Source organism: Neomonachus schauinslandi, chromosome 8 (genome assembly GCF_002201575.2).
Source record: "Neomonachus schauinslandi chromosome 8, ASM220157v2, whole genome shotgun sequence".
NCBI classification, from domain to species: Eukaryota; Metazoa; Chordata; class Mammalia; order Carnivora; family Phocidae; genus Neomonachus; species Neomonachus schauinslandi.
In genome coordinates this window covers 130,740,249-130,755,551 of record NC_058410.1, presented here as the reverse complement: position 1 = coordinate 130,755,551, position 15,303 = coordinate 130,740,249, and the positions used below count along the sequence as shown (strand labels likewise).

Genomic DNA, 15,303 nt, shown 5'->3' with positions numbered 1-15,303 from the left:
GAGATGAAGGGAAACAGCCTTGTTTTAGGGGAGGGGTGGGTGTGTAAGTGTGTGGGGGGGTGGGGAAGAGGACGACAATAAGCAGGAGCAGAGAGGAGAGTAGCACATTACCAAGAGCCTTGGTGGCCAAACAAAGGAGTTTGGGCCAGCATGGAAGGCAATAGGGAGCCACTGCAGGCCCTGGGGCATCTAAGGAGCATGATCTAAGCCAAGTTAGGGGAAGTTTCATCTGATAGTTGCATAAGAAGGTAGACTGGAGAGGAAAGAGAGAACTAGGGGCATGCCAGGCAGCTGGGGCAGCCTGACATTATGATTTATCATTTTCTCTCCTCCAGCACACATCCATACTACCCTTCACACTGGCTGAAGTCATCCTCAGGCCGCATTGCTATCCACAGAGGAAAAAAGGTCTCACCTTGTTGGCTCTTGCTAGCCTTGCATATATCAGCAGGTAAGAATTGCAGAGAGAAAATCTACTTAGACTTTTTCCCTCAGGACTATGAGGGATACTCTAAGAGGGCCTTTATCTTGGGCTAACAGGGATTTAACCATCACTAAATTTTTAGGTAGGAGAGATGTGTATTGTTTGATGTTGATGCCATGGAAACATCACATGCACAAGGGTACATAGGTGTGCATGCACAGGCAGTAAGTCAGGCGTTCCTCTCTCCCTCTCATGAACAAGTCATCATTGCAAAGCTACACTTGTTACTTTCCCCCAGAGAATATTGATCATTGGTTCCATTTGCAAATAAAATATTTGGATGTTTATAGCAGCAATGTCCAAATAGCCAAGCTATGGAAAGAGCCCATTCATTGACAGATGAATGGATAAAGACGTGGTATAGATATACAATGGAATATTACTCCACCATCAAAAAGACTGAAATCTTGCCAATTGCAACAATGTGGATGGAACTAGAGGGTATTATGCTAAGCGAAATAAGTCAATCAGAGAAAGACAATTATCATATGATCTCACTCCTATATGGAATGTAAGAAACAAAAGAGAGGATCATAGGAGAAGGGAGGGAAAAATAAAACAAGATGAAACCAGAGAGGGAGACAAACCATAAGAGACTCTTAATCATAGAAAAAAAACTGAGGGTTGCTGCAGGGGAGAGGGTAGGGGGGATGGGGTAACTGAGTGATAGACATTAAGGAGGGTACATGATGTAATGAGCATTGGGTGTTATATGCAATTGATGAATCGCTGAACTCTACTTTTGAAACTAATAATACACTATAGTATTAATTAATTGAATTTAAATTACAAATATTAAATGGGAAAAATTTTAAAAAGAAAAAAAATAAAATGTTTAGATGGCCGAATGATCTGACGCATCCAAATATATTCCATCTAAAAAGGCATTTGACTGGTTGAGCATGCTAGGTTTGGCCCATTCCTGTTGCCTGTATTTTTATGGGCTCATTTCCATCAACATCTGGCACTAGAGCTCCTACAGGGCATTTGGGTAATTGCCCGGGGGCTTGCAGAACAGCCTCGTTTGAGGCAGGAGAGGTAATTCAAGTAGCTGGCCTAGATTTCATTATTCAACCACCTCGTGGCACCAATACTCAGAAGTGCTGCTCAGTGGTCTGTAATCAAAGAAAAAGGCTTGGCCTTCCACCCGATGATTGGAAACCCCCATTCTGTCACCTTCTTATCCACTACCATGCTCTTGCTCTACTGATAAGGACATGCCAAGCATAATACCTGCAGGTGGAAGCTAATCGTGATGTTTCTTCTCCAGTCTATACTTACATCAACTGTTCGCATCTGACAATCTGGGTCATCCCCCAATCCCTCCCTATTTGGGGGAAGTTTAACTCAGTATAGGGCTCTGCTAGAGATGGAAGCCAGAAAGAGAACACAATCCAAAAGACTTGGGCTCTCTCAGTGCTTGTTTCATTGGCTTTCACCATCCTTTGTTTCAGAGCCCGTAAGCTTTGTGCCCAGAACTCCGTTGATGGCTCTTCCCTTACCTTTTCTCCTCCTCCTGCAATGTAGGCACCTCCCACCCTTCTGCACCTCTCCTTCCCCGAGTACCCCAAATCTTTCTTGCTTCTCCTCCTTTCTGGAAGAAAGAAAGCACTTTCTCCATAAATCTACCCCAAGACTCCAGCGATCTATGCTGTTCTCCAGTCTGGGGCCTTTGCATTTTTACAAAGGACACTTTTAGAGAGTAGGTGATAGTTGGGAACCTACTGGCAGTTGATGTCTGGAGCATAGTGTTGAGAAGGATTCTGAGACCTGACCAGAAAAGAGTTTTGTCATCCTTTAGCAGTATCTGCCAAGAGCATAAGAATGGAGAGTGGCAGGATACGTGCCATGTATTTGCCATATCTGGCTTAACCCAAAGGAATAAATCCCTAAAGATAAAATATCTGGAAGCTGGGGTTGGGTAAGAGCATGGATACATCAAAGTATCTTTTTCCTGTTGTTATGTGTGGAGCAGAAGCAGGGTGGTGTCTGGCTGATTATGGATATGAATTTCCATACTTTTGTTTTTTGTGTGGACTTCCATCTGATTTGGTCTTCCTTGCGGAATGTAACTTTTGGAGTTAGTACATAAGGCAGCATTTTTTGGTCTGTTAACTTTTTCTTTTCTTTTTTTTAAGATTTCATTTATTTATTTTTGTGAGAGAGAGGGAGAGACAGAGACAGAGAGATAGAGAGAGAGAGCGAGAGAGCGTGAGCACGAGTGGGGGGATGGGCAAAGGGAAAAGTAGACTCCCCGATGAGCACAGAGCCCGATGTGGGACTCAATCCCAGGACCCTGAGATCATGACCTGAGTGGAAGGCAGACGCTTAACCGACTGAGCCACCCAGGCACCCAGTCTGTTAACTTTTTCTACCTAAGGACTTGGAAGTTGGACATCGACTGTCACATCTGACTGTTGCCTTTTTATCTTTAGAGACCAAGAGGGTAAAAGACCACAAAAGCCACTGGTATTTTGGGGAGAATTTGTGGTGGCCATAAAGATGAGAAGCAGTGGTGAATAGGGCTTAGCTTGTCAGTGCCTGGACACGTGATCCGACCATGCAGGGAATTAGGGGGTTGGAGAGAGGAGGTGCAATGAGGCGGGGGTCCTGTATGAATGCATCCTGTGTCCATTCAATTATTCATCAGCTCTGGGCACTGTGCTAAGTGAGTGAGGCTACAGTGATGGAAAAGGCACCATGCCACCTTTAGGGACTGTCTGAGAGAGAAGAAAGTGACCAAATAAAGGGATGACAGACTGAGGGGGAAGCGCAGGGTGCTGTGAGTGCCCAGGAGGGATGTTGTGAGCTAGCTTCTGAAGGGAATTGATGTCTAAGCTGAGACCCAAAGAATGAGTAAGAGTAAGTCAAAAGAGACATGTAAAAGACCTTCAGGCAGAGGGAACAGCGTCTGCAAAGGGCTGGAGTTGCTGAGGAGAGGGTTGACCTGGAAGACAGGGAAAATCTGGATCATCAATTCACATCAGTGAGTCCGGACTTTGAACCTGAGGGCTTGTCTGTGGGAAAGTTTTAAGCAGAGGAGAGATATAATGTGGCTTATGTAAGAAAGATGATTGGACTCTGGATGAAGTGTGGCAATTAAAGAAGAACAAGATCGGGACGCCAGTTAGTGGCATTTGTGCTAACTTGGGAGAATTGATGTTAGCCAAATGATGACAGTATCAGTCAATCTGCAAATGGAAAGAGAGAGGGTGAGTGGTGGAGGTGACGTGGAGGTCATCCAGCACTGGAGGCCATCCAGCACTGGAGGCCTGAAGCCTCAGCAGAGGAAATGACACGCCCAGGGTCTTGGGCTGGGGAAAATCAGCACTGGGACTTACACTCAGGGCTCCTATTTCCAAATGCAGTTCACTTCCCACAGTATCCACAGGGCTAGGTATTTGTTTAGCTCCCCGTTTGTGCAAAAAACACTCTGCGAAATGTGGAGGGGGGGGGGATGTAGTATGCAAAAAAGCTTAACCTCATTTCTATGGTTGATAAACTTCCATGATGTCATGGTTCCCAGCTCTGTGCTTGGATTGGACATTAAAGTGATGGATACAAAGAGCAAGGGAGGGAGGGGCAGAGACCCGTCACCAGCCGGAACGTGACTGGGTGGGCCCCGGCGGGGAGCTGAAGTGGTTTGGAATTAGGACCTCCTTATCCTCGATGAAGTCCTAAATCAGCATTTGGCGCATTAGTCTTCATTTTTGCTGGACGAAGCAACTACTCCTCTATGCTGCCCCACAGACTGAAGCTTCCCTACCTCTGCCCATCCTTCCCGGCTGTGGGAGCTCGCACTCTGCTGCCTGTTGTCTCTACCCTTACGCAAGGCTTTGGGGCCCATGGGCCCTCACAGCCACAGATGGCCAGCAACGAAGTTCCACAAACTGTGCATATCCGTGGAGATGTTTTAGGGAAGTGGCCGTGGGCCAGCTGTTAGGCATGCCAGTTTGGATGGTCAAATAGGGAAACAGCCTAGCAGGAATGAGGTAAAGAATATGGGCCGAGGCCAGAGTGAGAGTGAGCGTGAGAAACAAACATGAGTCAGAAAAACGGCAGTAACTCTGAGCTGGAGAAGCACTGCCCAGCTGAAACCACGTTACAACGAACTAAAATTAGCCACCAAGACCATGGGGACTGCCTTGCATGTGGTACTTGATTTTTGTGATTTTTCAGATTGCAAAATTGGAGGGCTGGCCTGTAAGTGAGAAAATAAAGCTTTGTAACGTAGTAATAACTGCAAATCTTTCATTTCCTTTGGAAAGCATGACTCACCTATAAATACAGTAGCTTGCTCCCTGCTCCCATCTCTCTCACCTCTAAGCACCTCACCTCACTCTCTCTGAGGTCTTGGTGAGGAGCAGGAAAACAGAAACCTTCCTACAGCTGGCTCTGATTCACTCTTTTATTGAACAAATATTTCCCCTAACACAGGGCTGGTCTTGCTGGGAAAAGCCAAGTGCTATCAGGCCAAGCCCCCGCCTATAGGGGGTTTGTAGTTAATAAAGGGGGAATGAGCTGTGCATTTTAAGAACATAAGATGGGAGAGGGATGACATTTAGCAAATATAAGGAGCCCCAGGAATGCAGAGGAGGAAGCAGTTACATCCAGCTGGGTGGTGTGGGAAGGGCTTCAGGAGAGGTGCATGTTGGATCTGGGCCCAGAAGGATTGGTGGATTGCAGTGATAAAAGTGAGAGAAAGTGAACAACAGAGCATGGTCCCAAGGCCAAGAGAGCACAGATCATGATAGAGCAGTGGTCAGCCCCTCACTGTCACCAGACCTGCAGGTGACTGAGGCTAATAGGAAGTGGTCCTCGAACTCCCCACCCCCAGAGGCTGGCGGCCGACAGGCTAGAGGTTAGACACAGTGTAGACAACATGAGGTTTTGTTGTTGCTATTTGTTTCTACAGCAGGGAGGGGAAGTGAGAGCTACAAATAACATGGCAGGAGAATTATGTTGGCAAAAGTCTGTCTTGACAATGGTGCTTAAAATGGATTGGAGCAGCAAGACGTGGGAAGCAAAATAGAGTAAAATAACACACAAATAAGTTAGCCGGAATATTCTTAGCATGGGATTTAATCCCCATGACCTATTCTTTGTCCATGGTTATGTCATAGCTCCAGGGTCAGCCCACATCTGGGTGCTCAGAGGAGCCTTGCCCCGGCTGCAGGTGGCCCAGGCCTCCAGGACCCTCTTCTCTAAGAGTCTTAATAAGCTGGCCATGTTGTCCACCTATGCAGACTGAGAGGTGACGATACCTAGCCTCCTGCGCCCGACGTCTCCGCCCGGCTCTGCTTTCAGCGCAGCTTGCTGCCCCCATTGCTGACCCACCCTGCTGTTGCCCACTGGTGCCTTGTGTCAGTAGAATGATGTTACCAGCCACTGCAACAGCCCCAGCTGGCCTGCAGTGCCCCACCGCCTTGTGCTAGGTAGACCAGAAGTCTGTGGGTGCCACAGGTGTCTCTGCGAGTGGGTAAGGCATTGCATGCCGAGGACAAGCATCACGCAGATACACAGCTATCACCCAGCAGTGGGGGAGGTATTTGAAAAGTCGCTCCTCAATTGCCCTTCCCGTGAAGCATAAGAGATCATTCCTTTCTTCCATACTGTGCTCACTCAGGTGATCTCCCACATCAAAGCTGCCTGGGCCCTCTGGTATAGCAATCCTCTAAATTTGTGCATCCATTTACAATCACACTTACACATGTACTATACATACAGATATGTTACCTCCAGAATACATTAAAAACTGCCAGAGGGATGCACAGAGCTGAGTTCCCACATCAGCTCCTATTTCCACTCATGCCTAATGGTGATTTCCTGCCCAGAGCCCCTGTTACTCCTTCCTGGGTATAAATACAACCTTCATCTGGGGCCATCTAGATGCACCATAGTTGCACAACCTTGAGTCTTGAGATCAGACTCCCAGCCCCATTTTCTACAGAAGTACTCCTTAGCCCCCGGGTAAATTAACATATGAAATAAATATAAAGATGCCACACAACCGCCCCCCCTCTTATTATCAGCATTTGGAGCCTGGGTCACCCACGATGCAGACTGGAAACAGGTGAAAGCCGAGGAGTGGGGAGAGGACATGGCCGGCTGCCCTCTCCATGCCTCTTGTGCAAACCTCAGTTCCTGTTCAACCAGAATGCCTGTTGCAGAAATTAGAAACAATACCAACCTGAAGAATGATACCTTGGTACCCACAGGATGGAGGGCAGCCCTGAGACACACTGTGGAAGGAACAGAACAGGTTTTATGGATTAATCGGCATGCCGTGGGCAAATGAGAAAGAAAAATCAAGGACAAGTCTATGAATTTTGGGCTGTTGGACTGGGAAGAGGGTGGTTGCACCTAAAAGAAGCAGGAAAATAGTTTGGGGGTATAAGTAAGAGACTCCATTTAAAATCCCATATCTGGGTCCCATTCTGGTTTAATCGGTTTGGCATATGTCCTGAGCATTGGGATTTTTAAAGCCCCCACAGCAATTCTAATCTTCAGCCAAGGTTGAGAACCACTTGCCTAGAGGAACTTCAGTTTGGACATTCAGACCTGGCCTTCCCAAGAGAGGTGGTACAGTGGAGATCCAGGGAAGGAACCCTCCTGGTGGGATGAGGTTGCTGGAGAGAGAGAGAGAGGGAAGGGGGGAGAGAGGGGGGGGGGGGGGGGGGGAGGGGGGGGGGGGGGAGAAGGGGGGGGAAGGGGGGAAGAGACGGGGGAGAAGGGGGAGACAGGGAGAGAGGGAGAGACAGAGAGAAGTGGAAAGTGAATGCAGGGGCAGTGCCCTCATCTAAGGGGCAAGAGGGGCAAGGGGGCAACCAAGTAGCAAAAAATGATCAGATCGTAGAAAACAGAGAAGGTTCAGGAGTCATCTTTGTAGCCTAAAGCTGGCGGTGTCTTTGACGTGCCATTGCTCATGTGTGACTGGGAGCTCTTTGCAGGGAGGAGTACAAAGCTTGGGAGGGCAGGTGAGCAGAGGGGTGATGTGGGGGTGCGTTGCAAAGGCCGCGGTAGGCTCAGTCCCCTACCTTAAGGAATCACCAGGTCCCAGCCATTGTTGCCGACGTTTTCATTGTAGGAAGTCTGCTAACTTGTTGCATTTATTGACAAAATGTGAATCCAGGTTGTGTTTGTCTTCTGGCCTCAGATGCAACTGTGACCATTGCACATGCTTCTGTAGGAAGTCAGCATGAAAATACGGGGCCAGAGGGTCCTTTAATTCTATTATTCTGCTGGGCTAGGGAGATACAGCATGAGTGTTAGCACTTAGCAGTATATGCAGAAAGCCCACCAAACCCCTTGTTATTTATTAGTCCCTAACCCACAGACTTCCACTGTTGCTGTACTGTAAGACACAGAAATTACAAATTTTATGATAACCATTGGATGCTACAAGAATTAGGAGGAGAAAACTATAAAACATTAATTTGGGGCTGCCAATCTGTGCCTGCCCAGCCTGACTCACATAGATTCACACGGCAGACAGCTCTAGAAGGACATATAAAATTGCTCTCTAGGGGAACTGAGGGACAGGATTATTGGCCTCTTCAAAGTATTAATGAAGTGAGCAATAGATTAAGTAGAATTTGGAAGGCCATGGGTCCATCTCCTGGGTTTCAGAGGCTGCGGTGTTCTCGGTGGATCAAGCAGCTGAGAGCTGTGTATGGTAGCCATGGTGAACAGCAGTTAAAGGGAACCATAGGTGCTGGTAGAACCGTCCCAAAGAGCCATCCATTTAAACATCTACAGAACTTGCCATCTTCCTGGCACTTGGAAAACAGATGTGCATGATCAATACGACCCCTGTCCCATGAGTAAATTCATGCTGAAGGAAGTATGTGTCATAAGAACCCAACTGAATGAGGGTTACAGGACCTTTGGGAAATCTTTTCTAGAGACATTGACTTTTTTTTTTATTATTATGTTATGTTAATCACCATACATTACATCATTAGTTTTTGATGTAGAGACATTGACTTTTAAGCTGAGACTTGAAGCATGAGTCTGGTCCCACCAGGCACAGAGCAAGGAGAAGTGGGTCTTGGGAAGTGAAACAGTCAGAGGTGTTCCAAGCAGAGACAACAGCATGAGTGAAGGCCCAGAGCTGAAGAGATGGGTTCATTTAAGAAACATAGAAGGATCCAACATGGATGGGCTGTAGATCTGAAGGCGGAAAGGGGGACAGGGCAAGGCCAGGTAGGCTGGGTATTTTCCAAAGGCATTAGTGGGGATCCCCTGGAGGCAGGGGAGTGCCATGAGCAGATTTCTCTTTTGGAAAGATTGCCAGATTAATAGTAGCCTGTGGTATGGAAAGTGGATTGAAGGGTGCAAGAAAGCCCAGCAAGTAGACAATTATAGAAACCCTTAGAGATGAAGAAGCCTGGAGTGGGGTGCAGTGGACAAACATTTAGATGTGGTTTCATGGGATCCTACATGGGGCTGGGGAAGAGCTGACATTGACTAAGATCCCCCCCTGCTCATGCTCTCTCTCTCAAAAAAATAAACAAATAAATCTTAAAAAAAATAAAAAGATGTGACCCACCTGAGTATGAGCATCTCCTCACCCAGGCCTCTCACTGGCTGCCCCTCATTAAATAATTGCACTCTTGTCTGATACCATTATTTGTTTTTATTACTTTTTCGCTGATACTTAACACACCTATAATTTTCTCTGCACTTTTTCTGTAAAACTACAGACTTCATTAACTTACCTCAGGAACTTTCCTTTGTGGAACCTTATGCTGAAGGAAACAAAAATGAAGTAAACAAAGAGAAACTTTCCAGGCCTCTAGGGGAATGTCCTTATTTGCCGACTATCTTATATAAATGGGCATGGAAACTAGGAAGCCCTAATTTCTAGTATATAAAGTAAACAAAGTGAGCTAATTAAAACAATCCATTTGGAGTGCATTCACATCTCCTTGTTAACCCCAAATTCTTAGCCCTAGCTCCTTGGGGATTTACTTTCTGTCCCTTATACCTTTCTTGGCCTGTCATGAGAAGCAGCCATGCAAGAGACATGTGCTATGGATATCCTTCCGATGTACATGCCCATGGAATGCGCATCTCACAGAATTCCAATGTTGATCAGAATAAGGTAAGGGAGCAAAATTTCCACCCAAAATGTGTCTCTTTGGCATGAGGACTATTTTAGACTCATTATTTTTAAGAAACAGAAGGCTCAGAAAGAAACTTTGACCTTCCCCCAATTGCCAAAAAGAATTTAGATGGGGTTCTGCCCCAGAAACATAGGTATCACCATAGATAAGCACAGTGAAATATGAAGTAGGTGAGGTAGACAGGGAGGAATCTAGCAGAGTCTGTTTAAAGATTTTCTTTCTTTATTTATTTAGAGTGTGTGTGGGGTGGGGAGGGGCAGAGGGAGAGAGAGAGAGAGAAAGAATCTCAAGCAGGCTCCATGCCTAACATGGAGCCCAATGCAGGGCTCTATCTCAAGACCTTGAGATCATGACCTGAGCCGAAATCAAGACTCAGATGCTTAACCAACTGAGCCACCCAGGTGCCCCGAAAATCTGTACGCATGAAACAGGAAATCCCCATTCCTTCCTTCCCACAAGCCCTGACAGCCCCCATTCTACTTTCTATCTCTATGAATTTGATGACTTTAGGTACCTCATATAGGTGGAATCAGATAATATTTGTCTTTTTGTGGCTGGCTAATTTCATTTAACATAATATCCTCAATGTTCATTCATGTTGTAGCATGTGTCAGAATTTCCTTCTTTTTTAAGGCTTAATGATATTCCATTGCATATTTATACCACATTTTATGTATCAGTTCATCCATGGATGGACACTTGGTGCTTCCGTGTTTTCACTATTGAGAATAATGCTATCAACACAGTACAAATATCTCTTTGAGTTCTTGCTTTCAATTCTTTTGGGTATATACAGGGAAGTAGAATTGCTAGATCATATGGTAATTCTATGTTTAATTTTTTGAGTAACTGCCACACTGTTTTCCATAGCATTTAAACTGTTTTGTGTACCTACCAATGGTGCATAAGGATTCCAATTTCTCCACAGCCTCTCCAACACTTGATATTAGCCATCCTAATGGGTGTGAAGTGGTATCTCTTTATAGTTTTGATTTGCAGTTCCCTAATAATAAGTGATGTTGAGTATCTTTTTAGGTGTGTGTTGGCCATTTGTTTGTCTTCTTTGGAAAGATGTCTATTGAGTCTCTTGTCCATTTTTAATTGGGTTGTTGGATTTTTTTTCTTGCTGTTGTTGAGTTGGAGGAGTTCTTTGTATATTATGGATATTAATCCTCTACCAGGTATATGATTTGAAAATATTTTTTCCCATTACATAGGGTTCCTTTTTAATTTTTTGACTATGTCCTTTGATATACAGAGTTGGCGTCTTAAACTTCATACCGTTGGTGACTCTCTTGCCTCACTCCAGTCCTGACCCTCATACTAGTCCTTGTCTCTTCCACGAACATTTGACAAATTTCAAGTATTTGAAACAACCAAAAGTACACTTGGATTTCTGAAAGTTTAATTAGGCTCAGAATTTTATTCTTCCTTCTGAACTCTTTTGATAACCCGAGGTATCCAAATTTGAATGTTGTTTCTGAAGCATGACCTAGCCTATCCTAATTGTTACAAGAGATAAGGAGCCTCAAAGAAAGGTTGCTAGGACCCCTCTGTGCCATCCCTAAGAAGAGAGAAGCTTTAGAACTCTTATTAAATGATCACAATGGGCCAGGCACTACTTTATTTTACATGTGTTAACTCCCTTAATCTTGATGACAGCTTTATAATATGTATGCTGTGTGCACCCCCCACTTTTCACATGAAGGCAGGGGACAGAAGGGCTGAATAAACTGCTGAAGGTAAGATAGCTAATAGGTGGCAGAACTAGGATTTGTATCACAGAAGGCTGGTTCCAGATTCTGTCCTCTTAACCAATTATAAACTTAGTTGATACATCATCTTCCCCATATTTAATTTTAAAAGTTATTTCAGATTTTGGCATCTTCCAGTGCAGTTGGTTTCCAGCATGCTGCATTTGCAGGCTTTGCTTAGACATCGTGGCTCCTCTCCTAGCATTTCTTTTCCTTCTCTTGGCTTCCAGAAATGACTTCTATGCTATCCTCACATGAGCAAGATCTGAGCCTCCTGTAAATCCATCCTTTCCTACTGAACACTTTATCCATGGCTATATTCATGAGCTGAAATCAGGGCCGACAGTTAAACCCCTCCTACCTCTAAGAGGCATATTGTAATAAAGCAATAATGCTCAATCTCTGTCCCTCCTACTCCAACAGACTCAGAGGGCTAATGAAAAGCTACACCTGACTCTTAGGTACAGAAAAGCAAACCCCACTTGTCTGGCTGAGAGCCAGCGAATGATGCCATCTTAGCAGGTTCAATGTCTCAGCAGGTCATACCTCTCAGGGAAAGGAATAATTCATGTCCTCACATACTCTCTTTGGCTGATGATGTGTTTGATGTTCTCCCATATTCTTTCACCAACATTGAATTTTAATGGATTAGGTAAAATAGCCAAGCCCAGCTTATGAAATAGGATGTCTCTTTGAATCAAATCTATTTATCCAGAAAAGAATCACTCCTATAGGTTTGTGGAACACCTCAGCTGTTGACAAATGATCCCCATGGCTTCTTTTCATCTGCTTGGGCTCCAAAACCCCACTGATCTTGAGGATAAAATGGCTCCACCACCAAGTCACCCCCGCCATCCTAATTATTGTGACTTGTCATTTTCTGCAGGGTCCTATGGATCTACTCTGAGACGGGTACTTGGGTGTATCCTGTGTTTGCCAAACTCAGCCCGGTGGGTCTAACAGCCTTCTTCTCTCTCAGCTACATCTTTAGTGCCGGCATCTATCTACTTGGAGAGAAGCTCAACCACTGGAAATGGGGTCAGTTTGTTTCTCTTTTACCTACAGAAACATGCCTTTCTTATACTTTTTCCACTCCTCCTGGAAACAGAAGGAACTAGTCCAAGAGCAGAAGTCAATGATGCTTAACGCCTTTGTTCAAAGGATTCAGACAGGTCCTCCCAAAGTAGGCTAAGGGAAAGCCTGGGGGAAGTTTGAATTTTCTCAAAGGATCCCATCAAATTATCTCTCCTCCTCCCCCAAACGACACCTCATTTAATTTCAAGGCTAAAAATAATCTTGTTTAGTGAGCTCAGGACCCAGAGAGCAAGGTGTCATCATCCCCAGCATGAAAAAAAATGAATTCAGGTTCTTCCTCCCATAAGTGAGGGACTAAGGGATACAAGCTGTTACATGTCAAGGTTTCCTTTTTTGAAGGATAGGGATCCAGATGACCCTCTTTGTTCTTCCAACATCAGCAGTGCCTTCCCAGATGCTCTCCCATCCTTCTGCTATTAGGTTGCTTCTCAACCCTTAGTAAAACTTTTACCAGACAAAATCACATCCTATACTTGAGATGGGAATTCTCATTTAAACAGGGTCTTGGGCAAAGTGAATATGTCAGCAAACAAAGCTTTCTAATTATAGGTAGCTGGAACCATGTTGCTTCTTAAAAACAACAACAAAAAACAAACAAACAAAAAAACAAAAAAAGCTTAACTCAGATGATTTTAAAATGGAAGATTTTATTCTCCTCCTTGCTTCTCCCACCACCCCCACCCCCAGAATATTATTTTGTTGGAAAAGTAACCATCAAAAAGTCAGGTTGCAAAATAATCATGATTTTTCCCTCCCCAAAGGGAAGCGCAGGAAGCATAGCCTGATTTTGTATATGAGGAAGCAAGATCAACATACAGTCCCCCACATCACACGCCCACATGCCATTCTGTTCTATCAAAATAGAAACGGCCCAAATGGCATCTTCTGCCCAATCTATGAACTGGTGTGAAAACACAAGCCCATGTACCCAAAAACAACAACAACAACAAAACAAACCACCACCACCACCAACAAAAACCATGACAGTTTCATAAGAGTGTATATTTCTGAGAGGAAAATGAGACCCTGGAGAAATAAGCATGCCACTTGGCTTTTTCATATGTTTTCTACTCTTGGAGAATGTAACTGGTTGGGGAAATCTCAAAGGCACTATCCTTGAAAGCAAACACTTAAAACACGGAATACTAAAATTTACTCCCAAAATCAGAATTCCAAATCACAGGAAATTATCCAGAGCAGAGAAAAAAAAATGTGTTGACATTTCAGATGTGTTGACATCTAATTCTAACTAGTTTGGCTCCTTGAAGTTCTTGGTAAGGTTTTTGATGCCTTCCCCAAATCTATATTAAAAAAAGGAAGAAACTAATCCATTGGAAATTTGCAGAGAAAAATGTGATTATTCAGAGCTTACAGAACAATAACTTTTTTAACAATTGTATTGAATTCAATAATGATTAACTTCTAAGTTGTTACTCTACAGTGACTTTAAGACGTCTGCTGAATTAAAAAAATTTTCACCAAATTTAATATTATTTTCAGCACAAAGCTCTTTTAAATAACCTTCATTGGTTAAGAGCTACATCCAATTTTTCACTACATTTAGGTCCCAATGAGCAAATAGGCTAGCATCAACATGTGGACCCACACACATGCACATGCGAACATTCCTGTGAGTGACAGACACACACGTAGGTGGCCGTGCATTCCTCTCCTCCGTCTAGATTTTTAAATCCTTAAAGAATAGACTGGGCCAAAAGTCCTATATAGCATCCGAATAGGATCATAAATGGGTTAAGTTCTAAACAGATCATAATTACAAATGGTCTAGTAAAAATTAAAAGAGAAATTAGATCACTTATCATCCCAGTTGCAGTGAACATTTTAAATTGCGTAAAACTAAACAGAGCTATCTATGTGAGCACATTTTCCCATGTCTTATTCTGCTTAAAACACTTAAAGCCTTCCCCAGTTTACAGATGAAAGTCCAAACTCTTGGAATGACACTCAAGGGGCTCTGTGAACCAGTCCCTGCCGTGGCTTTTGATCTCCATTGTCTAAATGTGTGCTCCAGCAGAACCACCAAATTACTCGTTTTCTTTACACATTGATGTTGTTCCTCCCCACCATGGGCTTCAGTCTCTCACATCCCCCAGTCTTTGCCTGTCTCACACCATCAACTCACCTCTTCCAGGAAGCCTTCTATGGTCTGCATGGAGATATGTTTTTACACAAGACTCTGAGTTCTGTAAGGGTTAGGAGTGTGTCTTATCCATCTTTGACACTCCCCTTTCCATTAGCTTATTCAATCAATGCAGAAAGAAGATATCTAAGGGCTCTTTTCTTTAGGCATTAAATGGGACTTTGTACACAGGGCTTCGGGAGACAGTGGTCAAGGAGTGACTATAATGGTCGGAGATGAAAGTATTGGGCAGAGAGTTTAAGGAGCATAGATGGTGATGCTATGGTATACTGGTTGGAGAGCTGTTGAAAAAGAGATGCGTGTTAGGGCAGGCAGTGCAAAATATGGGGAAGGACACTGGAATAGAAATCAAGAAAACCAGGGTATGTCTCTCACCTGGCTACAAACCAACCATGGAAGCTGTGTCAAAACACTTCAACTTTTCAGTGATGGGATGACCTCTAAGTCAGGTGACCACCTGTGCCAGTCTGCCTAGGACATTGCTGGTGAATGCTGGACATGCGAGTGTGCATGTAGTTTAGCATTGTCAAGGCATGGACATTCAATCATGTGCTCCCTCTCTCCCTCCCTCCCTCTCTTCCTCTTTTCCTTTCTCTTTTTCTCCTTTTTCTTTCTCTTTTTCTCCTTCTCTTTTCCTTCCTTCCTTCCTTCCTTCCTTCCTTCCTTCCTTCCTTCCTTCCT

General features: G+C 44.4%; 1 protein-coding gene across 1 annotated transcript in view; it reads left to right on the top strand.

Moving 5' to 3' along the window:
• The window catches only part of LOC110586754 (androgen dependent TFPI regulating protein), a 58,255-nt gene that overhangs the window by 39,687 nt on the left and 3,265 nt on the right, over positions 1-15,303 (top strand). Inside the window, exons 4-5 of the mRNA XM_021697050.1 lie at positions 336-451; positions 12,253-12,404. Coding sequence (XP_021552725.1) covers positions 336-451; positions 12,253-12,404 — 268 coding nt within the window. The remainder of the gene's footprint in view (positions 1-335; positions 452-12,252; positions 12,405-15,303) is intronic.